Genomic DNA, 26,424 nt, shown 5'->3' with positions numbered 1-26,424 from the left:
AAGGCAGTCAGTGCTTCAGCTCCATACAGAAACATTAAACATGTGGAAATTGTCTTCCAACTTGTTGGATGAGGGGACTGATAAACAACTTAGATGCAGTCAGGCTCCCTCCCAGCAAGCGGTGCGGTTTCCGGGCAGCCCTGGATACAGCGTCCCAGGTGACCCTAGATACAGCGTCCTATGTAACCTTAGATACAGCGTCCTATACAATAAGTAGATTGTGATTGATTATAGTACCTGGCCTTAAGCCACTATTATGCACCTTGTTATAAGAACAATCTCGCCTGTGCAGGCAGGGGATGGGGGAGGAGGCTGGAGCTGTGCCTGTCCCTTGCTGTGTCCTGCTATGCCAGAACAAAGCTATGTCGCATCTGCCCACCGCTCCTCGCATATTCTTCCAGCTGCCAGAACCACACACCTCAAGCTTCGGTACCCCAAACATGCAGAACACAACTGAAACTAGGAAGGTAAGTGTGTCAGGGGAAAGGAATCCTACAACTCAAGGTTGTAAAGTGATCAAACTGAGCCAGGAATGGGGAGTTGGAGAAATTGACCCTGTTACACTAGGCAAGAATTCAGCCGTTCCCATCGCTAACCTTTGCAGAAGTCCCTAATCTCTGTTTTAGTGGGGACCTGCCTAATGTCATAAGCACTTTCCAAATTTATTTCACTTTAATCCTCACATCTCATGGAGCCAAGAGATATTATTCTCATTTTATTCACTAAGAAATCGATTTTGAAAGATTTTGACTTGTAGACTTACTCAACCACAGGGCAAGAACCCGGTTTCCTCTTTAACCTGGGGTGGGGGTCCGGGGAAGGCGCAAGAATAAGACTGGTCAAATTAAGTAAACAACTAATGCAAGAGTGAGCACAGATCTGTGAAATGGCACTGTAAAACCTAAGTGATGAAAACACAAACGGCACTGGAAGAACTAGACTCTACTTCGGAACCAGGAATTGGGGAGCTCTCGTTTCTCCTACCTCGTGGGCCTGACATTTCCAGGAATTGGTTAAGGAAGAGGTTCCTAGACTTCATTTCCCATTTCAAATCGGAAGTAGGTTTCCAGTGACACGGAAGCCCTACAGCACGGCTGGGGAGTTTCTTCCTCCCTAACCAGCGGGCCAGTTCAGATCGGGCGGTCCCGCGGAGCAAACGGGCCCGCCCCGCTCTTCCGGGGTTTCCCGCGCCGACCGGAAGTGGGGCGGTGCCTCCCGAGCGCGCTTTGCCCAATTGGCCGGCGTCACTGCCGCTTAGCGCTTGGAGGGGAAGTGGCTGGGTGCTGCTCACCCCAGGGTACCCGGAGCCGCGGAGCGGGTGGGTGGGGTCGGAGCGAAAGTTGCGAACACGCGAGCTGGCGGCCGGTGTCATGGAGCCGGTCCCTGCTCCGTCCCCCGGGCCTTCCCGCTCCTTCAAGGAGGAGCTGCTCTGCGCCGTCTGCTACGATCCCTTCCGCGATGCCGTGACCCTCCGCTGCGGCCACAACTTCTGTCGCGGGTGCGTGACCCGTTGCTGGGAGGTACAGGTGGCGCCCACTTGCCCAGTGTGCAAGGACCGCGCGGCCCCCGCCGACCTACGCACCAACCACACCCTCAACAACCTGGTGGAGAAGCTGCTACGCGAGGAGGCGGAGGGCGCGCGCTGGACTGGCCACCGCTCCCCGCGCCTCTGCCGTCTGCATCGCGGCCCGTTCAACCTCTTCTGCCTCGATGACAAGGAGCTGCTGTGCTGCTCGTGCCAGGCAGACCCCCGGCACCAGGGGCACCGCGTGCAGCCAGTGAAGGACACTGCCCACGACTTTCGGGTAAGCGCAGTGGTGTCAGGGAGGTGTCCCAGAGCGCACGTGGTAGCGGAGCCAGGGCTAGAGCCCAGCACCCCAGACCCCGCTACTCCTGTCAGTCCAGCCTGCCAGAGTTAGTGTGCCCAGTCCCTCTCCTCTTCCTGATGCCACCTTGCTGTGTCGCCTCAGGTCCCCACCTTTATGACTTTGGTAATCTATAGAGGCTGCCTTCTTTATCAAGGCCGGCCCAGGGGGCCTGAGATGGGAGAAGAGAGAATATAAACAGGGAGTGTGCGAACTGGGGTTACGTGATGTTCTCAAGACAGCCCCACCCACTTCTGAAGGGCTGAGGTTATGCACCCTTTCTGCCAGCAGGGTGTGACCCATGCCTCTTTGAGAAACACAGGTGTGGGTAATGCCCAGGAACCCTGGAGCTTGGCACACTCAGGTTAGAGGTTCAGGAGCCCAAGGCCTGGCAATGGATATGGAGCCCTGAGATATCCCCAAACTAGTCACCGGCTTCCCCAGCTGGCGCAGGTATAGTGTAGCTGTGGGAAGGCCTCTGGCCCAAGCCAGCTGGCTTATTCTGGATCTCAGCAGCCCAATGCCTACAGTTTCAGTGGCTATAAATAAAGAAGGGAGCAACTTACAGGACAAAACTAACATGGAGAATTTTTTGGTATAGGAAGGAAAAATGATCAGAAAATAGGAATTAGCTAACTCAGAGTTTTAAAAAATTTTGACCTTAGCCCATTGTGACCCAGAACACTCATGTATGTATCAGTTGAAACAGAAGTTCTATGAAACTGTCTGTTTTTGTATTTTCTGTTATTGTATTTTTGTTTGAAAATTGTACAGGGTGTGGAACACTAATTTATTTCATCATCTGCTAATACATGGGTCAGATACACAGTTTGGAGAACACCCCTTAGCTGGTAGGAAGCTGAGTATATTAAAATGAGGCTCTGCAAGACCCCCAATGCCTCGTCTCCAGACACTGTTTGTTTTAATGACTTTCTTAATATCAAAAGTTGATTACAGTTCCATACACATTTTAACAATGTTCAAGTGAAAGAGAATGTCATCATTATGCATGTTTGAACACTAATGTAGCTTGTCAAAGGGATAAGCCTATAACTCCTATCACCTTATTTGTTTAACAGTGGTTTACAACAGTACTTTTTCCCATTTCCACTGGCAAAAGTGCCAGGTCCTGATTTGGGACAGCTAAAGTAAGTCCGGGGAATTCTGGGGTTAAGGTGGTGGTGGGGGAGGTTGGGGAGGGGTTGCACCATAGATCAAGTCATGACTAATCACTGTGGGACTGGCAGAGGTACAAATCAGGAAAAAGGTCAGATCAAGGCCCAAGAGCACTAAGGCAGAACCCCCAGGTCTGGGCTAAGCCAGGGTTCAAGATAGTGAGCCAGATGCTAGGAAATGCATGTGACAACTTTCTGTTGATTCAGCCGCTATCTTGTACTTCTAGGCCTTGAGAAAACTGCAGGACATGAGATAAACAACAATTTACATCTTCAGTGAGTTTCAAACAGAAACCGGGAGGGATGAGGCAGTTTTAGCCAAGCGAAGGGAGTGAAGGAGATATTTTAGGCAGGGGCAGCAGCATGCGTAAGGGTCCAGAAGCAGGGAGGCTTGGACTTCTAGGCAACAAGAGGATTTCAGAGTAGTTAGAATGAGGATGGCCATACAGAAGGAGCCAGGAGGCCTTGAGGCATGTCCTTTATCCTAAAGACTACAGTGAGCAATTGGAGGGTTTTAAGCAGAGGAATGATGCTGTTTAATCAATGGACACTTAAGGCAGTGTCTAATGGGGTAGAGAGTCTAGTCCTGAATGATCTGAGGAGAATCCAAGCCGAGAGTGCTCAGACTGATGTAGGATGGAGTTCATTAGTGTGTTGGACAACTATTTACCGAGGGCCCGTTGTGTTCCAGGGCCTGCCTCTTCTGAGTACTGAGGTTGCAGAGGTGAGTGAGACAGAGCCCTTGCCCAATGGAATCACATTGCAGTGGGGGAAGTCAGACAGTCAGTAGATAGAAGTTGTAGTTTTAGATGATTGAAGTTGGTGATGGTTGTAGGGGAGCAGTATGGGCAAAGCTGGAGAGGTGAGAAGGCACTGATTGGGTTTCCATTGTGTAATATGGGGAGCCCTGAAAGTTTTTAAACAGATTTTGTGATGCTATGTATGCTTTAGAAAGATCATTGGCATCCATGTGGAGAATTCAGCAAAAATAATAATCATAGCAGCCAACACTTTTTGAGCACTTAATATGTGCCAGGGGCTCTTAAGTGTTTACATGTCAACAAATTTAACTCACAAAAACCCTATGAGGTTATGTATTAGTTTCCTATTATTGTTGTAATAAGTTACCACAAACTTTGTGTTTAACACAGCACAGATTTATTATCTTACAAGTCTGAAAGTCAGAAGTCCTAAAATCAAGGCAGTGGCAGGGCTACATGCCTTTGGGAGTCTAGGAGACAATTTATTTCCTTGCCTTGTCCAGCTTTTAAAGGCCCCTTCCTCCATCTTTAAAGCACACCATTCTAACTTCTAATTCTGTTGTCCCACTGCCTTCTCTGATGAATTCTACTACCTCCTCCTTCTAAGGACCCTTGTGATTACATGGGGCCCACCCAGACAACCCAAGATAATCACCCCATCTTAAAATCTGTAATTTAATCACACCTACAAAGTCCTTTTTGCCATGTAAGGTAATATACTCATAGGTTCAGGGATTAGGAAATAGGCATCTTTGGGGGCCCATTCTTCAGCTTGCAGGTGGGTATTCTCACTTTATAGACAGCTACATTGAGTCTCAAGAGAGGTTAAGTCACAGAGCAGGTTCTATAGTGTTTACCTGGGGCTTTGTTCAGCCCTTACTCTGGTCATGGACTTTGAGAGAAGTTTCTTTGGCTCTAGGGTAAAACTTTCCCCGCCAGTCCTATGTTCCAGGAGCTGTGAGGGCAGTTGACCGTGTGTTTGGGTACTTAGAGGCTTGAGTGGATACGGACCACTTTCAGTGGGGTGACAGGGCCTACTGTATGCCAGGCATGATATGTCCACTAGAGGACAGGCCAGTCCTAGCCCCTGCCTTCTTGGAGTCTGATAGGTATGACTGAATAATAATCACGGTAACAATTGCATCATTTCAGACTGTGACAGACCTGTACAGAACAGGACAGGATGTGATGAGCCGTTATTACAAGGCCTGCTCTTGTCTGGGAGGAGTGTCTGGCGAAGTGATTTTGCAGCAACCCAGCGACGGGCTGGATGAGGAATGAGGGAGTCCAGGACAGATCTTGAAGGGCGTGTCAAAGATCTGGGATTTTGTCCTAAGTGCCATGGGGCATGAAGGCGAGGACTGATGAGATTTCGGAATGTGACCTAAATGTTTAAACCAGAGCTTTAAAGTGCGTGTTGGATCTTGAAGAGACATTGGGAAATCCTCTAGTCCAATGTTTCTCAAACTTGAACAACGTACACATTCTTCTTCAAGGCAAAAGATATTCCAACAGTATTTCTTACCTTTTCATATTCCTTACATACAAACACAAAACTAGTGTAAATTCCTCTTGCTTATACCACAAATGGACAGTGAAACCAAAATAAGACAGATTAAGTACAAACAAAACTAAAATCAATACAATTCTGGTTAAAATATTAATGACAGGGTCTAATTTTGCTGAAGCTAAAGTGCTCTTCCTGGGTGGCTGTGAACTTCCCTGGCAGTGTTTATGAAAGCCCTTTACTTTGTTCGAAGTGATGACTTGATTCACCAGCCAAAATTTCCCTGTTTGAAGAACTATGAGTTTCCTGGGACGTAACTGGCCTTCATTTGGGTCTAGCACATCCTTCTCCTGTGTAGTGTATTTCTGTTCTTTCCCTATTAGACCAAGACAATGAAAGTCATATAGCCTGGAGTCGAGGAAGTTGTTAAGAAAATACAAATGCTGGCACTAAAGTTGTAGGAACTGAAAGCATGTGTCAGCACTGTTTATAAGGAGACTCACAAGAGGCTTATCTTAGTATTTTTTTTTAGGTTATCACTGAATGAAAACACGAATTTAAAACACTCATGGAAAACTTGCAAATCCCTCAAATACACAGATCCAGAGCCTGAGGGACTGCGAGGAGATGATTATATTTGACTGAAGAGAAAATGGAAACTTAGAGAAATACAGTGACTTGTGCCAGTCTCAGGGAGTGAAAGTGGAACACCTAGGATTGGAACTCAGGTTTCCTGACTCCCAGTCTAGTGTTTACCCTGGTTTACATTTCCAAAGCAAACCTGCCCTGAACCTGCACCAAGTCCCAGGCTTCTGAATTGCCATGTTGAGACCCCTTTCTTATCCATCCCATGGAGTCAACGTGAAGGCCATCATCTGCCATCCAGCCTCTTCCTGCCCCTTCCCCTGCTCCTGCCCCTTCCAGGGTTACCTGCTTAGAAATCAGTCTAGCCAAATTTAACCTACAAGTACTCTAGGCACCTCTAATGTCTTTCCATTTACAGTTCTCTCCCCCGTTTGCTAACTACTCACCCCCATCCCAGATCCCCACTTATGGGCCACGCCCTACCAGGTCCAAGTGGCAACAGAGGATGTTCATTGCCCACTTGGCAAAGTATGTGCCCAGGGGCAGGATGGAGTCTTACTGAGCATTGCTCATGAAGGCTCCTGAGTTATGGGGCCCAGCGCCAGGTACCATGGTAGACCCTAAGCTAATAAAGTAAGTCAGGAATCATAAATAAAAGGTATAAGATTTGGAAAGAGGGAAACTACACTGAAATAGGGTGTGTAATGTTGTAGTTAAGAACATGGCCTTTAGTTTTGGACAGTTCTTAGTACAAATCCTGGTTCTGTTACTGTCCTGGTTCTGAAATTTTGACTAGTTAATTCCTCTGGGCCTCATTTTCTCCTCTGTAAAAGAGGAATACAGTGTCTACCTCACAGGAATATAAGAATTAAATAGAATGATGTTTGTAAAGTGCTTAATTTAGTGCCTTGTCCATAGTACACACACAGTAATAACTTCTTACTAGTAATGACATAATCATCGGTTGATCTCACCAGCTGATGTCTCAGAGAAGGGCCATTTTAGGGTTGGTCTTTGCTGAATTAAACCAGAACGTTCCCAGTGATTGAAAAGTTTGGGAAGGACAGGGGACTGTCACCTCTACCCATCTATCTTTATTGTCCCATAACTCCCTAGTTGTCGAAGTTAAAGGGCTAAGGGTCTGGCTGTGTTGTTTTGGGGCCAGCACACCCCTGGGTTATGAGTGTGGACAGTTGCTACACTCCTACCATTCACATTTATTTGGCAAATCAAGGAATTGTCCTTCTGGACTTGATTACCTGATTTCGTAATGAAATATCTTGTCCTACAAAATAAAACATTAGGATAATATTTCAGCAGTTTTGTGGGATGTGCTCACTAATGTTATTTTGCTATTGAGACACACTTAGAGATGATACACTACAGAAAGTGGTGTTTAAAAAATCTGTTAAATATTCTCAAGAAGAACATAAAAGTGACCAGAATGAGTAGAAAAGAAAACAATACCTGCAGAAAATAAAATCAGTCAGGATTTTCTGTGATGTAGCGGTTAAAAGAATGGGTTGTGGAGCAGGATACGTGGGCTATAGTTATCTGTTGCTGTGTAACAAATTATTCCCAAAACACAATGGCTTAAAAAAAAATCTATTTTCTCATGGTTTCTGTGGGTCAGGAATCTAGGCATGGCTTAGCTGGATGCCTCTGCCTTTCACAAGGGTCTCACGATGCTGCCATCAAGGTGTTGCTAGGGCTGCAGTCTCCACTGAAGGCTCAAATAGGTCAAGACCTCCATTCAGACTCGCTCTGGTGGTTGCTGGCAGGTTCCAGGGCCTCGTGGGCTGTTGGTTGGAGGCTATCCTCAGTTTCTAGCTCCATGGGCTGTGCCATAGACTAGAAATGAGAGCACAAGAAATGGTGTTCACAGGCTTTCTGTCACCACATCTCAGAAGTGACATCCCATCACTTTTGCCACATTCGATTAGTTAGAAGCAAGTCACTAGGTCCAGTCTGCAGGCAAGGGATTCCACTAAGGTGTGAATACCAGAAGATGGGGATCATTGGGGCCATTTTGGAGGCTGCCTCCTTCATGCTGCCCTCTGGCCCCCAGTGATTCATGTCCCTCCCACATGCAGAACACACTCACCTTCTCTTGAGATCCCCATATGTCTCATTTCTTTACAGCATCAGCTCAAAGTCCAGAATCTCATCATCTAAATCTGGTCCAGATGAGCGTCAAGCTTTTGAGGACAGAGCTGTATTACCTATTGGTGTATAACAAATCACCTCAAATTTGGCAGCTTAGAACCAGCAACTTATCTCTCAGGAGGGAGGGATCACTAGAGGCCATCTTAGGGGCAGTCTACCACCTCTGTCTAGGTTCACATTCTTTCTCTGCCACCTACTAGCTGTGTGTCCTTGAGCTAGTCACTTTCCCTTTCTGCGTTTGATTTTTTTTTTCATGTGTAAAATGGGGCTAATGATGTTACTTACTTAATAGGGTTTATGTGACGATCAAGTGACATAATTTGTAAAGTAATTAGGTCATTCCCTAGCCAATAGTAAATGCTCCATAAATAGTAGTCATTTATAAGTAATATTATTAGAGTTGTTATTTTGATTATTTTTCCAAAGAAAAAACTGAAAAGCTTGCTCAGAATATAGAGAGGAAAGGAGAAAGATGGACAGAAAATGATAGGCCTTGGATGCAAAAGGTGGGTTTTCAACCTAAAACTAGTCGCTCTGCAAGGAGTCCAAGGAGATCAGAGCATTGCTTAAAGTTTAAAAAACAAAAACTACTGAATAAAAGGTATTTAAATCTGCTGGTTAAAGTATTTCACATGATCCAAGCACTATTAGAAGATTGAGATGAGGGCCGAATGTGGGGAGACATGTAGTTTAGATAAAGACCCCGTGGGAATAACTGGTGACTGCCGTAATCAGACCTGTTGTTTAATGACTGCCGGCCAGTCCAGTTTAGAAAATCACAAAGGAAGCCCGTGAGCACATTGTCTTTACAGCTGTACCCACAGCCTGGACCAGCCTTAGGCCTGAGTAGGATGCCCCTCTATGCTGAACTGTGACCAACTTGAGAGGGAACAGATCCCTTGACCTCCTGAATCCTGTCTCCCCATCTGTAGCAGGTATAAAATGGTGGGGCTGGGTTAAAGGATATCTGAGGGTCTTTTATGCTGTAAACCTCAGATTCAAGGTCAGGGCCATACTTCTTAGCTTCCTGCTGTGTCCTGTAGTGTGTGGACAGACCGGATAGTAATCGTGTTTGAGTTGTACCCTTGTAGAAGTGAGATTCCAGTTGTAAATGTGGCATCATCCTCCCCGCCTGGCCTCTTGCCTTAACTCGCCTCCTTTCTTCCCTCTCCTTCCTCCCATCAGGCCAAGTGCAGGAACATGGAGCACGCGCTGAGGGAGAAAGCCAAGGCCTTCTGGGCCATGCGGCGCTCCTACGAGGCCATTGCCAAGCACAATCAGGTGAGTGAATGCTCAGGCTGAGTGGGAGACTGGGGACATCCGGGGCCATCAGAGAGATAGGCAGTGGGCCCTGGCCAACACAGAGTTGGTGGCCTTCAGCCCTGATGGTCTAACGCAGCCATGCCCTCGGGCGCCGACTGTGGCTGCACAGCTATGGCCTTTTTAAATACCTGAGTCATGGCCATGCTAGCAGCCATTGGAGCAGCTTAAAAAGCCACCTGTGCCATCTGCACTAAGGTTTCAGGCTAATTTCAGCATGTGTCACACCTCTCCATCTACCTGTGTACTCAAGCCAGCGATGACCTGGGATTTATTAGTTATTCCTCTTTTCCACTCATCCTCACATCCACTCCATCAGCCATCCTCTCCCCTCTGTCTACAAAATACATGCCATCTATCTGACACTCTATTTCCACTGCCACCATCCCAGTCCAGGTCACCATCATTTCTCACCTGGCCCCTTACCTGGGCCCTGCTTTTCCACTCTTGTTCTGCAATCTACTCTCTACAGAGTGGACTGATGTTTTAGAAAAACATATCATGTCACTCCTCTGTTTAAAACTGTCCAGTGGTTTCCATGACACACACACAATACAATCCAGACTCCTCAGCATGGCCTCTGAGGCCTCATCCAATCCCTGCCTGCCTCTCAACTTCATCTCCTCCCAGGCTGAGCTGCGCTTTCTGCTCCAGCCACACTGGCCTTCTTTCTGTCCCTTAAATGAGCTAAGTCTTTTTCCCAGATCCTCCCACCCTCAGTTCTTGTCATTAAAATTATAGCTCAGATGTCCCTCCTGAGAAATGTCCCTGATCACCATATCCAAAGTAGTCTTCCCTGATTACTTGCTATCATATCTCCCTGTTTTATTTTCCCCATAACACTTCATTACCTGGAATTAATATTTTGTTTTCTATTTATTTTTTAATCTTCCATTAAAATATAATGAAAGCAGAAGACACTCGTATCGAGTATTCTTGACACAATAGATGACCAATAAATGTTTGTGAATAGAATGAATGAATTGGCTCCCTTCTTTCCCCAATCCCTTTGTTATACCTTGGCAACTTCTCATCTGCATCCTGTGAGGCTTGGCAGCCTGGTTTCTGACTAGTTATCCTGGCTCTGCTCCATCACTTCCTGGGCAGTGGGCTCATCACAGCCTCAGCTAAGACACACTTGACTCAGCTGCCTGGTACTCCCCTAAAGAGCCGGCCAGCGCCCTCCAGTGCCTTGTCTCAGGGGAAAGAACCTTATTAACATCTGGCCAAGGGCAGAGCTGGTGGAACAGAGCAGAAGGAAGGATTCTGGAAAGTTGGTGGCCGGGGCAGTAACTGCACAGCACACCTATTTTCAGATCCAAGCTTGTTCTCTGGCAGATCCCTCACCCCTCCAAGCTAATCCCTCATCTATAAAAAGAGGACAGTTCCCTCTTACTGGGATTATTTTACATGTTCAAATGAGATAATGCCCAAGTGAAAAGTCATTCAGTGTTTCTCATATCATACATCAACAAACTCATTTGAGAGATATTTTTCACTTTTTCAGTGAACCATTTTGTCATCATATTGTCAAAGCCACAAACACATGTTGAATTTCCAGCCTAAACACAAGATTACTAACGTGCGTAGCTAGAGCACACATTTTGAGTTGGTTTCCCAGCAGTCATCATGGAATCCTGGAGCTTCATCTCTGTGCTTGAACTTGATTTTCTTTAGTGTGGGACCACAGTTGGGATACTTGGGGAGTGTCCATATGTCCAAGTGACATCGCTTTTCTGCCCATCTCTGACGGTGTGGAACTCTTAACATGGTCAGGTGTGAAGATTCCAGGATTCCAGCTTGATTAATGCTTTTCCTCTCAATCCAGTCAGTCCAGATTAATGAGTGAAGTGAAGGTTTTGTGTTTCCCACTTTGCTGCAAGGCTGCCATTGCCCGCAGTGAGGGTGGCAAGAGTTGACTTTGCACTGGCTGGTTTTTCCTGCCTACTCTGTTTTTTATCTTCCTGTGTGATAAGAATCATCCCAGATTTTACTCTCCCTCACTATACATTATCAGTCTTTTTAGCCTGATATTTCAGCAGTACCTTATTTGCATTTCTTTGATTATTAAGTTCGTACATTCTTTCACAAGTATAATAGCCATTTGTAATTCTTCTGTGAATACCAATTCACAGTCTTTTTTTCTTGGAATATTCTTTTCTCCTTGTGGATTCATAAGAGCACTTTGTATATTAAGAATAATATGTGCTTATATACATATATATAGATGTATGTGGGAAATATTTTTCCTAGCTTGTCATTCCTTTTCAGTGAATCATTTTCACTTTTTTGGTCATTTTCACTTTTTCAGTGAATCGTTTTATCATATTGTCAGAGTCATAAACATTGCATTTTCAATCCAAAGATGTGGATTACTTAACCTGCCATTGCTAGGGCACACATTTTGAGGTGCTTTCTCAATAGTCATCATGGACTTGTATTTATGTATTTAACATTACTAGAAGTCTCTTGCCATATAAAACTTACTTTTACATGCATTTAGTCATCTTATTCTTTTTTTGAGGCTTCTCAGTTTCATATTATGGTGAGAAAGGTCTTTCTCATTCCAAGATGAGAAATTTTTTTCTGCTTTTTCTTTGAGTACATTTGTGGTTTTATTTTAACTTTTTAAAGGCTTTTGTAGTTATGATTATGAGTATGCATATTGTTAATTCCATTTTAAAATAAATACTTCCTACTATTCTTTGTAAGCCTCTTGATCAGACTAACTTCAAGTCCTAAGATTGGAAGACAAATAATTTTTAAAAATTGCTGCTACTTAACAACAATTCATTTCTGTGATGCAAGATTTTCCTTGCTATTGTGCAGTCTAAACAAGATACAGAATAGGACTGCAGTTGTCATGTATCAACAGCGATTTCAGTTTTTAAATTAAAAGAACCTCATTACCTGTTTGACTTATTTTAAATTGAAACTTGTAAATTTGTTCTAAGAAAGCTGCATCTATATTTTATCCATTTGGGTTCTACGTTTAGTTTCTTTGCTAATTTCTGAGAGGCACTGGGCTGGGTGACGGCTGAGGTTTCCTCCACGTCTGATCCTCTGTGGCTTCCTCCCGCTCTCTGCTGTAGGTGGAGGCTGCCTGGCTGGAAGGGCGAATCCGCCAGGAGTTTGATAAGCTTCGTGAGTTCCTGAGAGTGGAGGAGCAGGCCATCCTGGATGCCATGGCCGAGGAGACGAGGCAGAAGCAGCTTCTGGCTGAGGAGAAGATGAAGCAGCTCGCGGAAGACACAGAGGCTCTGGCCCATGAAATCGAACGGCTGCAGATGGAGATGAAGGAGGACGATGTTTCTTTTCTCATGGTGAGGAGCTCATCACTCAGTGACAGGGACCCGGCTTTCAGGAACCAGAGGGGAGCTGGAAACCAGCGACCCTGGCCAACCCAGTCTTCCCGTAGCTTGTAGATCCGGGGCTGGAGAAGCTTACAGACCACATCCTCTGCTTGGGTCAAGAGGCTGAAAAGATTTTGATCAGAGCAGAGTTCCTTAGGGCCTCTTCGTTTCTACCTCTCCTTTTCTTCTTCTCCTTCTTTCTCTCTCTTACATTCACTCTTGCTCTCTCTTCTCTCTCTACTCCTTAATACAGTGAAGTACTTTTTTAATAAACTCTTTATTTTGGATTAATTTTAGACTTACGGAAAGTTGCAAAGACAGTACAGAGTGCTCCTGTGTACCCTTCCCCGCATTCCTCCCATTGTTAACCCCTCACATTACCTCGTGGCTCGTTCGTCTGAACTAGAAAACTGACACTGGTGCGTTATGATTAACTGAACTCCAGACTTATTTGGGATTCACAGGTTTTCCACTGAAGTCCTGCAGTCCAGAGCCCCACATTGCATTCGGTCGTCACATCTCCCAGCCTCCACTGGTCTGTGACGGCTTCTTATTCCTTTTCTGTTTTTCATGACCTTTGCAGCCCTGAGTACTCCTGGCTAGATGTCCTTTAGTATGTTCCCCAATCTGGGTTTGTCTGATGTTTTTCTCATGATTAAATTGGGGTTGTAGGATTTTACAAAGAATACGAAATGGAATATTTTTAAATTATACAATTATTTAAATTTTTTGATTTGAAGATGATGTTTTGGTATTCTCTGTTTTCTTAAGAAAAGGATGACTCCATTCTCTCTTTACAAACAATAGATAGGGGGATAACTTTGTAAACTATATTAATGTCTAACCAATGTATAGTATACCCGAAACTAGTATAAAAAAAATCAGATGAAGCGTAAAAGTACCTGGCACTATATAATTGTTCAATAAATGTTATTACCATTCTTAAGTATTCTGAATAGACAGAAATTAGGTTTACAAGGCAGGGCAGAACTTGGCGCTGTCTTATGAAACTTTACAAAAGGGAAGAAGCCTCATTCAGATAAGACGTTGTCTTTATGCTTCCCTAAAATATTGACACAAAGAAATTCTGAATATGTACAAAATGAAATCACTTAGAAAGTTTCTTTTAAAATGCTGAATTATAAAGTCACCTAAACAATAGCTACAACCTTTTCATGTGTGTATGTGTAAATAGTTTTCATTTATATACTATAGACCACCGGAATTTGTTTAAACAAATAGTTTAAGATAAGGCCCCCATCACTTCATTCTGGAGAATGTCAGTCTTTCTTTAAAATTATCTTGTGGATTATATAAATAGTAAAATTAAATTAAGATAAAAAACAGTATAGATTTTCTTTTCTTTTCTTCCTCGTATTGATTTCAACCCCTGCCCCTCCCCTCCCCTGAGTCACTGTGTCTTTATGGAGGTTTTGTGACTCAGATGCTGTTTTAGAAATCAGTATCTCGCTTACATGGACAACAGTGAACTCTCTGGAAAGGGAAGTCCTTGTAGAGTGGAGTGGGAAGAGAGGGACATCCTGCATTCAGGCAGGATGTCACATCCTGGCTGGGGACCTTTGTGAGTTCTCTGTCTCATACAGAGCTCTGAACCATGATATCTCCTGTCTCCAAAATGCTCCAGGCAATAAAATCATTTAATGGGTTCTAAAATTTGGATTCCGTGTGTTTCTGTCTAGGAAATTGAGAATGTCATCTCGCCCAGTACCCAGTATGCTTTCAGGGATGGTTTTGCATCTCCCTCTCCCCATTCCTCTCCTCTCCTCTCTCTCTCCTTCCCACCTCTACACACACACACACACACACACACACACACACACACACCTCTATTAAGATATCATTCACATACTCTACAATTTACTCATTTAATAGGTACAGTTCAGTGGGTTTTTAGTATACTCACAGAGTCACCACAATCAATTTTAGAACACTTTCATCTTCAAAAACAGAAGCCCTTTAACTATCACCCTCTTCCACACGAACCCTTAGCAATCGCTAATCTACTTTCTGTCTCTAGATTTGCCTATACTGGACATTTCATATCAGTGGAATTATACAATATGTAGCCTTTTGTGACAGGCTTCTTTCACTCACCATAATGTTTTGAAACTTCATGTTGTAGCATGTTTCAGTACATGGCTGAATAATATTCCATCGAATGGATATATACTACATTTTCTTCATCTGTTTATCAATTGATAGACATGTAGGTGGTTTCCTCTTTTTAGCTATTATGAATCATATTGCCATAAACATTTGTGTACAAGTTTTTAAGTGGACACATGTTTTCAGTTCTCTTGGATATGCACCTAGGAGTAGATTTGCTGGATCATATGGTAATTCTAGGTTTAACCATTTGAGAAACTACCAGGCTGTTTTGCAAGAGACTGCATTATTTTATATTCCCACTAGTAGTGTATGAGGATTGCAGTTTCTCCACATCTTGGCTAACACTTACCTGTCTTTTATTATAGCCATCATAATAGGTGTGAAGTGGTATCTCACTGTGGTTTTGGTTTACGTTTCCCTGATGGCTGATGATGCTGATGATCTTTTCATGTACTTGTTGGCCATTTGTATACCTTCTTTGGGGAAATGTACATTCAAGCCTTTGATTATTTTTAAAATTGGGTTGCTTGTCTTTTTGTTGAATTGTAAAATTTTGTTATATATATACGTGGATACTAGACCTTTATCAGTGATATGATTTATAAATATTTTCTTCCATTCTGTGAGTTATCTTTTTACTTTCTTGATGACACCTTTTGAAGCACAAGAATTTTTAATATTGATGAAGTCCTATTTATCTATGTCTTCTCTTGCTGCTTGTGCATTTGGTGTCATATCTAAGAAGCCATAGCCTAATCCAAGGTCACAAGTATTATAGTTTTATCTCTACATTTAAATCTTTGATCCATTTTGAGTTGATTTTTGTATATGGTGCAAGGTAGGAATCCAACTTCATTCTTTTGCATGTGGATATGCAGTTGTCCTAGCACCATTTGTTGAAGTCCATTCTTTTCCCATTGAATGGTCTGGCACCCTTATAGAGAACCAATTGAGAGTTTATTTCTAGACATTCGGTGTCCATTGGTCCATTTGTCTGTTCTTCTGTTAGTACCATACTGTCTTGTTTACTGTTGCTTTTAATAAGTTTTGAAATAGAGAAATGCGAGTCACCAACTTCGTTCTTTTCCAAGATTGTTTTGACTATTCTGGGTTCCTTGAATTTCCATATGAATTTTAGGATTACCTTCTCGATTTCTACAAAGAAGCAAGCTGGAATTTCGATAGGAATTGCATTGAATCTGTAGATTGACTTGGAGGGGATATGGAAATCTGAACATTATTAAGTTTTCCAATTCACAAACATGGAATGTATGGCTCTTTTTGAGATCACAAATTTATGTTTTCTCTGTGTGTATGTTTGTGTCTGTGATTTTTTCTGTTTCAGAAACACAAGAGCCGAAAACGCCGGTAAGTTGCCAAGGCTGATGGAGGGGAGGGAAAGAGCAGTCAGAACTACCAGGGGTGCAAACTCCAGTGGCTCCCTCCAGGGCCAGGCAGGTAATGAAGCCAGCTGGGTGTTATACAGAGGGAGTGCTGGGGACTGGCGAGGTGGAGAGAGTCCTCTTTCAAGGCATCCCACTGGCGCAGTGTTGTTTTCCTGAGTGTGGAGAGAGAATGTGCCATCCTGCACATGGCTCGTAGCTCTCAGTGGGTTATCCCAACATTTTGACTTGTTTCTTAGCCCCTTCCCTCTGAGAGCCTCAGGACATATACTGGTTTGTGTTGATGGTTGTTGGGTTCACAGGGATGGATAAGGAAGAACTATGCCCCAGTCAGAGCCGCACAGAGATGGACGAGAGCGCTTTGAGCAGTAGTGAGTTCCCCGTCACTGGAGGTGTTCAAGCAAAGGCCAGTGACACCTTCAGACTGTTGCACTGGAGGACCCTTAAGGTCTCTTCTGACTCAGACATCCTATGTGCAGATGTGTAAGTGTGATTTCTGCCTACAAGCTTGGGAACCATGACTGAGAACCTCCTGTTTATATTTATCCCCACTGGGGCAGGGTGAGCCCAAGTACTGAATCCTGAAGGGGTATGAGCCACCAAGTTTTGATTCCGTGCTCATCTCCTATCACAGCCCAGTCTGGGTTTGTCTTGGATAAGGTGGCTGGGGAATTTAGGCCCGAGGCAAGGGAGCAAGTCTTGTCTGTTAAATCCAGCTGACCCTGTAAGGCCCAGGATGCATGGCCCTGGCCCTGCCCACCAGACCAATTCTCCCTTCCCAGCCTCTTCTGCACCATGGAACCAGAGCCCGTCCAGCCCGGCATGCTCATCGATGTCTGCAAGTACCTGGACTCCCTGCAGTACCGTGTCTGGAGGAAGATGGTCATGTCTGTTGAATCTGGTTAGTGGGGGTGCAGGCAGGTGTTACAGGCAGTGGGGAGAACTACATGCAAGGCAGAGAACCAGCTGAACTCACTTCTTCCAGCCTCCCACCCCACTGGACCTTGTCATCCCTTGACTCCTCCCTTCTCCAGCTTCATTCAGACAGGCCCCCAGCACCCTGTTCCTCCACTCTTGCCGCACTGATCAAACCCCTCCTGGCAGAACTCCTTTCTTTTTGGGTCCTGACACTTGGCCACCTCTTCAGAAAGAGAAACTGACTTCCCTGTTTAGAAACATTGTGTATGTAATGAAATATCTCAGTCCATGACGACTTCTCCTAGGGTGAATTCGGCCCATATGAGTCACTATGTCATGTACTGTTGACTGAATGTCTGTGTCCCCTCCCGCCCAAATCATATGTTGAAGTCCTAACCTCCAATGTGATAGTATTGGGAGGCAGGGCCTTTGGGAGGTGATTAGGATTGGATGAGGTCATGAAGGTGGAGCCCTGTGATGGGATCAGTGCCCTTGGAAGAAGAGACACAAGAGAGTTGGCTTCTTCTTGTTCTCTCTTGTGAGGACACAGCAAGGTGGCCATCTGTAAACCAAAAAGAGGGCTCTCACCAGAACCTGGCCATGCGGGTGCCCTGATTTTGGATTTTCAGCCTCCAGAACTGTGAGAAATAAATTTCTGTTGCTTAAGCCACTGTCTATGGTACTTTTGTTGTAGCAGCCCAAGCTAAGATCTCATGATTTTACAAAAAGAAATGTTGGTGTATGAACACCAGGATCCCTGCCTGTATTGGCCTCCTGTGGCTGTCATAACAAAGGACCACAAACTGGATGCCTTAAAACGACAAATGTATTCTCACACTTCTAGAGGCTTGAAGTCCAAAATCAAGGTGTCAGCAGGGCCACACACCCTCTGAACGCTGCAGAGGAGGATCCTTCTTTGCCTCTTCCTGACTTCTGGTGTTTGCCAGCAACCCTTGGCTGGGCCGCAGCACTTTGATTTCCGCCTTTTTGGTCACATGACCTTCCCCCTTCATGTGTCTGGTGGCTCCTCTTTTTGTAAGGACAATAGTCATTGGATTAAGGGGCCACTGTACTTCAGTTTATTTACATCTAAAACAAATAAGGTCACCTTCCGAGGTACTGGGGGTTAGGACTTCTACGCACATTTTCTGGCTGAGCACATTTCAACCAATAACACCGCCCCTCAGCCCAAGGCAGCTCCCTCCCTGCACTGGGTCCAGGTGGGACACTGTTGGTGAGTTCAGGGGACTTGGGGCATCACGGGCATGGCAGAGGATGGAATGTTAGGTTTGCTGATTTTCCCCAATTTTGTGCTCTGTCCTCAGTGCCCTTCAGCTTTGACCCCAACACTGCAGCTGGCTGGCTCTCCGTGTCCGAAGACCTCACCAGTGTCACCAACCACGGCTATCGCGTGCAGGTCGAGAACCCCGAGCGCTTCTCCTCAGCGCCCTGCCTGCTGGGCTCACGTACCTTCTCCCACGGCTCCCATGCCTGGGAGGTGGACCTGGGGGCGCTGCCCAGCTGGCGGGTGGGGGTGGTGCGCATGCGCCAGGACACCGGCGTGGAGGGCCACTCACACAGCTGCTACCACGACACCCGCTCAGGCTTCTGGTACGTGTGCCGCACGCAGGGGGTGGAGGGTGACCACTGCGTGACCTCGGATCCAGCCACGTCTCCCCTGGTCCCCGCCATCCCTCGCCGCCTGCGTGTGGAGCTGGAGTGCGAAGAGGGCGAGCTGTCCTTCTACGATGCCGAGCGGCACTGCCACCTCTACACTTTCCACGCCCGCTTTGGGGAGGTGCGGCCTTACTTCTACCTAGGGGGCACGCGAGGGGACGGGCCCCCCGAGCCTCTGCGCATCTGCCCCCTGCGCATCACGGTCAAGGAGGAGCTGGATGGCTGAGGCTGGCCCCGGAGGCTTGTGCCATGATCCTGCTTCTTTTCCGCCCCTCTTCCTGGAGCCCACACTCGGCTGGGCTCCTCTACCACCTGCTTTCTTGACAAGATCTTGCAACTGACCTATCTGGTCCTTCTCCATGGCTCCAGGTTCCAATCCTCCCCCTTCATTTTTGGTTCCTTCTCCAATCACAGTAGACAGCCCTTCAGGAGGCAGCCAGTGGCCAGGCTCTTACCAGAGTCATGGCATATTCTGAATTGTGAATTTTCTGAATCCTAATTCCAGGATTTCTGGCGATGATGTTTGCCTCTAAAATAGACCTGTTTTAAAACATAGCTTTTAGTATTATCCAGGTATGGTGAGGCCAACAGACCACGAGACAACTGCCATTAAAAAGAGTTTGTTACTAACAGTTCCTAAGAGGAGGGGCTGTGCCATGGGAGCCACACAGCAAAGCACCAGAGCCTCTCAGAGGCAGAGGGAGGGTAAGGGGAGAACATGGGCCAGAGACTCTTGTGGTTTCCATGGGAAGGAGCAAAGGAGGCAGGTACAGGGTGGACAGGTTTAGGATTTGCTAGTTTGGCTAGTCTTGGGGTGGGGGCAGCAGTTCTTCATGGTCAGTGAGCTCCAGATGTCAGAGTATCAAGAATACAGAATATAATAAAATATAGTTAATACAGGGCCATAGCCATGGCTTTGGGGCATGACCAGGGCTCTGCTCCTCTGTCACGTGAAATCAGCATTTTAAAACTCTCACAGTGCCTCCTCCTTGGGGCCCACAGGGCTGGAGGCAGGGCTGCCCATCAGATCAGCTTTGATGTATGTGTTCACTCTTCTTGGACTATTTTCTCTGAACAGAAGGTTCCAGAGCACTTAAAAAACACAATTTTAAAATCATGCTTTAGACTCATTCCCTCTCTGGTCCTTGGTTTCCTCACCTACAAATGAGACAGCAGGACTGGAAGAGGATATGCTTCTGTAATTGCTGTGGAGGATATTCCTCTGGTCACTGTTACAAAGGTATGGGAAGGGAACGAAAGAGGAGCCCTTCTTGGTTAGGAAGGAAGGAAGAGGATGCAGTCTAGGGGTACCCCAGGAGTGTGAAGGAAGGGAGGTCCCCCTTGTCTTTGGAGACCTCAACCTGCTCATTCTTGCTCTGCCACCTTTTGTGTTTCCATCCCGATTTCCTCTCCCTCTGCCATGCCGACACACTTTACACCTCCACCTTTCCTGCCTCACACATGCCTACAGGTAATTTTTAATGGTCAACTCACCATGTCCTGGGGACGACATTGTAAAAGGAAATACTTTCCTGTAGGAGCAACGTTCTCATTGGGGACACGTTCGTGACCAAGGACTCACATCCTTTCCCCTGCCCGTGCCCCCTCGGTTCACAGAAATGGACATTTTAAACAGAAAATGGTGACTCAGAACTATAAATTGGTCATAAAAATGATGTGTACCTCGATAGGGGCCCAGGAAGGACATGCTGGGAAATGCCACTGAGTAAAGGCAAACCGGTTGGAAGCGTGAGGGTGTTGGTAAATTCGTGAGCGGGCCCCTCTAAAGGCGCTCAGACGCAGAAGAGCTCAAGGCACTTTGAAACCGAACATATCTGAGGCCAGTGCGCACTCTCTATGATAAAGTGTTTATCTAGCCCATCTAATATAATTTCTATATAATTATCTTGACCTGAAATTATTTTGTTAGTTATAATAAACTTTTAGAAATGTTTTTTATTCCCACCTTAGATGTTAGATGATTTTTTTTTTAAACGGGGATCATTTAGATAGCCTAGGACCATTTTTACAAAAATAAAAATGATATTTTAGCTAAAGCCCACTTTCCTTTTTGACATTTTCCTTTTAGTGTTCTTGTAAGCAAAAGTTCATCCATGTTGTAACATGTGTTTGACTTTATTCCTTTTTATTATCAGATAATTTTCTGTTGTATGCATAGACTACATTTTATTTTTCCATTCAGTTGGTGGACATTTCGATTGTTCCACTTTTTTTTTTAACTATTGTGAATAATGCTGCTATGAATATTTTTGTCCAAGTTTTTGTACGGACATATATTTTCCACTCTCTTGGAAAATATATTGGCTGGATCATGTGGTGACTGTTTAACCTTTTAAGGGACTACCAGCCCGTTTTCCAACATGGCTGGACCATTTTACATTTTTACCAGCAGTGTATGAGGGTTCCAGTTGCTCCATACCCTTATCAACCCCTATTATTGTTCTCTTTTAACTTAGCCATCCTATTGGGGTTGAAGTGGTATCTCATTGTGGATTTGATTTACATTTCCCTGATTCCTAATGACATTGAGCATCTTTTCATGCGCTTATTTGCACTTGCATATCTTTTTAGGAGAATTGACTTCAGGTCCTTTGCCCTTTTTTAATTAGGTTATTTGTATTTTTAATTACTGAGTTGTAAGACTTCTTTACATATCCTAGATAGAAGTCCCATATCAGATATATGATTTGCAAAAACAGTCTCCCAGTTTATGGATTGTCTTTTCACTTTCTCAGTGATGTCCTTTGAAACACAAATGTTTTAATTTTAACGTTGTTCAGTTTGTTTATTTTTTTCTTTTGTTGCTTGTGTATCCCAGAACTGTCACCTTCGACATTGTCCTTAAGCCCATATAGTTCAAGTTCTGGATTTTGGCTTGGATGAGAGGCAGTCGTCTTGTGGACAGGGAGCTCTAGTCTGAGAGTCTGTTCTTTCTTCCCTTGAACCCTTTCCTACCCTTGTGTTCCACTCGCTCATCTCCTTTGCACTCTCCGACTCATCACTACATCCTGACAGCAGCCCACCAGGCAGCTTCCCCTTCTCCAGCTTCTCCCACTTTCAGTCTGTTCTACATGCTGCTGCCAGATGCACCAGCCTTCAGTCTCACCTCTCATCCAAATGACCCCACCCCTACCTGCCCAGGTACAGTTAGTTCTCCAGGGCAGGATTCGGAGCTCCTCTTTCTCCAGCTCTGCCTCTCGACCTGAAGTTCCCTGACTTCATCACATGTACGTTCCAACCAGCCCAGGCTTCTTGTTGCCTTTTCAGATGGCTGGCTGTTTGTGGAATGTCCTGACATCTGTTACTTTGTCTGTTACTTACGTTCCGTGTCTCCTTGGGCACACTCTTTACTTTCCTGAGCTCATGTCCCCATCTGTAAAAATGGGGATAACCACCACCTCATGAAGATCTGATGAAGCATGCCTGCACAGTGCTGTCTCACATGAGCACTTTACAATAGCAGCCACTGGAAGTGAGTTGTGAGCACCAAAGGAGATCACGTAAGGTACCTCATTGACCTCCGTGGCTCCCCGTCACTTCTGCATCGGCCGCCAGTTATTTTTTGGTCAGAATTAGGTGCACAGTGGCCATCTCCTTGCTTGCTTCCTCCTGCTTGTGGAGGATGAAGTTTCTCTCAACAGAGTCCGAGGGTCTGTTAGTTGACCATGACCCCCATGGGTAGTAAAGTGACAGTGTCAGGATCCTTGGCACACAGAATGACTATGCTACCCTGGAATTTTCCCAGCTCTTTAGAGTGACATTCGAGAGCCCTCCCCTGCATTCCTACCCACCTTTACCACCATTCTCTGAATAGACTGTGCCCAGCCTTCCTGAGCCCCAGGCACACACACACCCCTGGGAGCTGCCTCTTGTGGCTTTTCCTTGCAGGGCCTTCATCCTCCCTTATTTACCTGCAGTTGTCTGTCTTGGCTCTGTGGTGCCTTCCAAGACCTGCCCAGGGCTCTTTGGCTGTCACTGCATGTTGTCCATTCTGTTGGAAGGGCTCTTGGTAGCAGAGCTGCCTTTGCTGTGTCCTCCGTGCATGGAGACTTGAGTGCAGGGACCTCACCATCTTCATCTTTCTACTCCTAGTTCCAGGTCCACTGCTGGGGAGTAACAAATGATTAGTGAGTGTGTGTGTGCACTGGAGTTCAGGGGAGCTGTCCTCAAAGTTCACAAAACTGGCAGCATCTTTGGTAGAGAGAAGGAACCTAAATCCAGATTCCTGGACCCAGACACCAATCGGATCATTTACGAGCTGCCTGAACTTTTTGAACCTCTGCTCTCTTGTCTAAGATGAGAATTAGAATATCTACCTCAGGCCATTGTGGGGATTGAATGAGGTCTTTTTTTTTTTTTTTTTCCCCCGATACAAATGTCATTTATCTTGAACTTTTTTATCTTATCTATAAACTTAATACATGTTGGCTAATTCTTCAGAAAGTGGGATGTTCTGAATGTTGACATCATGATTCACACTAATAAAGAATCCCAAAGGAAATTGAGAAATGTAAGTTATCTGTATTGGGAGTGCCTAAATTTCTTGAGATTTTTAACAAGGATATGTTCATGAAACTTATGTTTATGGAAATTTTCAATAACATGGAAAAATGGTTGTGTTGTAGTAACCAAGAAAAATAGGATTCAGAGTCATACATACAGACATGCAACACAAAAAGACAAGTGAGATCTTGTTTCTAATTTGTGTATTGTTTGATTAGATAATCCATTTACATGGCTGCAAATACCAAAAGTACGGAAAGTACTAGAAGAGTCTCCCCCACTTTTGCCCCAGCACTTGGCTCCCCTCCTTGTGGGCAATCATATTACCATTTTAAAAAATCCTTCTCGAGATATTCTATGCACAGCAATATTCTGTTCATGAGTATATCTGGTTCTCCCAATACACTGTAATTTAAGAGCAGATACTCTAGATCTGTATCCCTAAGCAACCCAACAAGAGGAGAAAACATAAAGGGTGTTATTAAAATAATTTCTTCCCCTCAAGGGAGAGGTTTGTCATAGATGTTTTCATGCAGTCAGTTCAACTGGTGGATTTAGCTCTTTGTTCTTTTTTAAATATTTTACCCGAGGATTTTAAAACGAGAAAACTAAGTAGAATTTAGCTGCTCTTGGCATTAGAAGATAAACCTTAAACCTGAGACCTCAACATACATTTTAAAAATCTCAGTCCTCACAAAGGTGTTTAGTGACCTAAGTAGCCTAGTGGTTAAGAGGTCGGGATATGGAATTAGACAAGCCGAGTTCAAACTCTTGACTCAACCACCGTGTGACCTTGGGAGTTACTTAACCTCTCAGTGCCTTAGTTTCATCATGTAAAAACTGGAAATAATAAAATGCCTTAAGGTTAATGGAGCTAACCTACCTCATAAGGTGGTTATGAGACTAAATGAGCAAATGTGTGAAACACTTAGAATAGGACCTGGCACATACTTAGCAGTTGAGAGTCTGCTTACCTGGCTCTGCTACTAAATAGCCATGGGACTTTCGATAAAGCCATTCAGCTTCTGTAATCAGGTAACTAGGATGCTTGCGTGTTTTTCGAGGTCTTTTCCAATTCTAACATCCTGTGATCCAGTTTGTCGCTAGCAAAAGCCTAGTGTCTTGCACGCAGCAGGGACTGCTGCCAACCAACATTCCAGAACTTGGGCGTGGTAACAGGCAGGACTTGCCTTGTGTTCTGAGTGTAGAGACACAAAGAAGACGAGTCATAATGTTTGAAGTACAGAAAAGGTTATTCTAAAGGGGAGCAGGTCTTGAAAAATTGTTCCTAAAATTAGTAATCAGTCATACACAATAAAATTGTATTGTCACGTTCCAGTGATGGCTCATGTGCTTGTATGTACCAGATTAAAGATGATATCAAATAGTGACTCATGTCCACCATGAATATGATCTCAGTGGCAGCAGAGCTATTTGGATTGGTCAAAAGATGACTATTTGTGCTGGGGGTTGTAGCATTTCCCTTCAAGGTTTCAAAAAGACAGTGCAGCTTCTTACACTGGCCTGTGCCACCGGCTCCTTTCCCCAGCCGCAACTGGAGGACCAGGCAAGATGGATTTGATGACTGTTAAAGCATGATACCCCAGGGCAGAGGGAAGCTCCTCCTGCTCTGGATGCTCTTTGTCCTTATTCGTGGGTGTTGCTTGGGTGGGTTTCTTTTGCTAGGGAACAGGCTGAGGAAGATGGGAGGTTTTGGTTTCTATGGATACTGGACTAGCTGGGATTTGCATAATGTATTTCAGAGAACAGACAGGCTGGGAACAATATGGACCCAAGAGGAACATAAAGGCACATGGAAACAAGTTGGAGGGTCAAGCTCCATTTCAGCCGTCCCCCAGGGACAGGAGTCTGCGATCCTACCCCACTCTTTGGAGAAGTGGCAACATGGAGTCCTGAGGAGTGAGGCAAGCTGTGCGTGATCGGTGCCCTCCATGGGGCACAGCACATACTTGGGGCTCAACAAATGTTCAGGCTCTTTTGCCTCCCCCTTTATTTTAGCTATGGGTTAAAAGGGTCCTTCAATAACTACCAGCCTGTGAAACTCCTTTATTTTCTTACAAAGCATTCCACACATGTCCTCTTGTTTTAATCCCCTCTACCACCTGACCACCGTGTGAGACAGGCTTAAGAGGTCGGGAGACTTGTCTAAGGTCACGTGAGTAAGCTGTAGCAGAGCTAGACCCTGATCTAGAGTTGCCATCCCCAAATCTGCAGTAAATGTGGCATGATTGAGGCAGTTCGGCTTGTGAGGGCCTGGACTAAGGGAGAGTGAGCGGGGATAAAGAGGAGAAATGGGTATTAGAGATACTGGAGGTACTAGGATGGTCAGGAAGCATCATGGTGGAATGAATGTTCCAGGTGAGGCATGTCAGGAGTGCGATGGTGCCAGGTTTCTGGCTTGAGTGATGTGCTAGTCACTGAGGCGTGGACTAGAAGAGACCAGGCAGGTGCAGTGTTGTGTGTGGGGGCAGAGGGACATTGTGGTGGAAGTATAGAGAGGATCATTAGATACAGCTCTGTGGCTCAGGATCTAGATGGGAGATATAGTCAGGAGTTATTAGCAGGGTGTCTTGTTGAGGTCACTGAAGGCTGTGCTCTCACATGCAGATTGTTTAGAATAAACCAAAGAGGCACAGACAGTCCTGTGGAGCTCTGACACATTTTAGAGGTGGGCTGAGGATTCTGGGTTAAAGATGCACGGAGTAAATAGAGAAGGTGAAGCAGATCAAGGGAACGTGGTGTATCAGAAGCAAATAAACAAAAAACACATACAAAAACAAAAACATGTTGAAGGTGGAAGGGAATGAGCAATAATGTCAAAAGACCCAGAAAGTCGGGTAAAAATGAGGATGGACAATAACACTGACTTCAATTTAATCGTAACCCCTGGCACAGCTCCCAATATCAGTGAAGACAGAAGAAAAGATGAAAACATCATCAAGAAGTAATAGACGGCCAGAAATGAAACATGCCCTAATTATAAAGCCAGGGGAGTTGGATTTTCAGCACTTTGCCTCTT

The 26,424-nt window shown here is 45.1% G+C and overlaps 1 protein-coding gene across 1 annotated transcript; it reads left to right on the top strand.

Annotated features, from left to right (window-relative positions):
- Positions 1-1,241: 1,241 nt before the first annotated feature.
- On the top strand, positions 1,242-24,775 carry TRIM35 (tripartite motif containing 35). Its single transcript, XM_039876166.1, has 6 exons — positions 1,242-1,805; positions 9,245-9,340; positions 12,472-12,702; positions 16,208-16,230; positions 17,048-17,166; positions 18,509-24,775. The coding sequence occupies exons 1-6, from the start codon at positions 1,371-1,373 to the stop codon at positions 19,084-19,086; spliced, it is 1,482 nt and encodes a 493-aa protein (XP_039732100.1). The 5' UTR covers positions 1,242-1,370; the 3' UTR covers positions 19,087-24,775.
- Positions 24,776-26,424: the final 1,649 nt, after the last annotated feature.

Source organism: Pteropus medius, unplaced genomic scaffold, assembly GCF_902729225.1.
Source record: "Pteropus medius unplaced genomic scaffold, Ma_sr-lr_union100, whole genome shotgun sequence".
NCBI classification, from domain to species: Eukaryota; Metazoa; Chordata; class Mammalia; order Chiroptera; family Pteropodidae; genus Pteropus; species Pteropus medius.
Note: the sequence above shows the minus strand (reverse complement) of the source record. Positions and strands in the feature narration are given on the sequence as shown.

Coding starts and splice junctions, on each gene's coding strand:
- TRIM35 (XM_039876166.1), top strand. CDS start 1,371: ATGGAGCCGGTCCCTGCTCCGTCCCCCGGGCCTTCCCGCTCCTTCAAG. Junction 1,806..9,244: donor ACACTGCCCACGACTTTCGG/GTAAGCGCAGTG, acceptor TCCTCCCATCAG/GCCAAGTGCAGGAACATGGA. Junction 12,703..16,207: donor ACGATGTTTCTTTTCTCATG/GTGAGGAGCTCA, acceptor TTTCTGTTTCAG/AAACACAAGAGCCGAAAACG.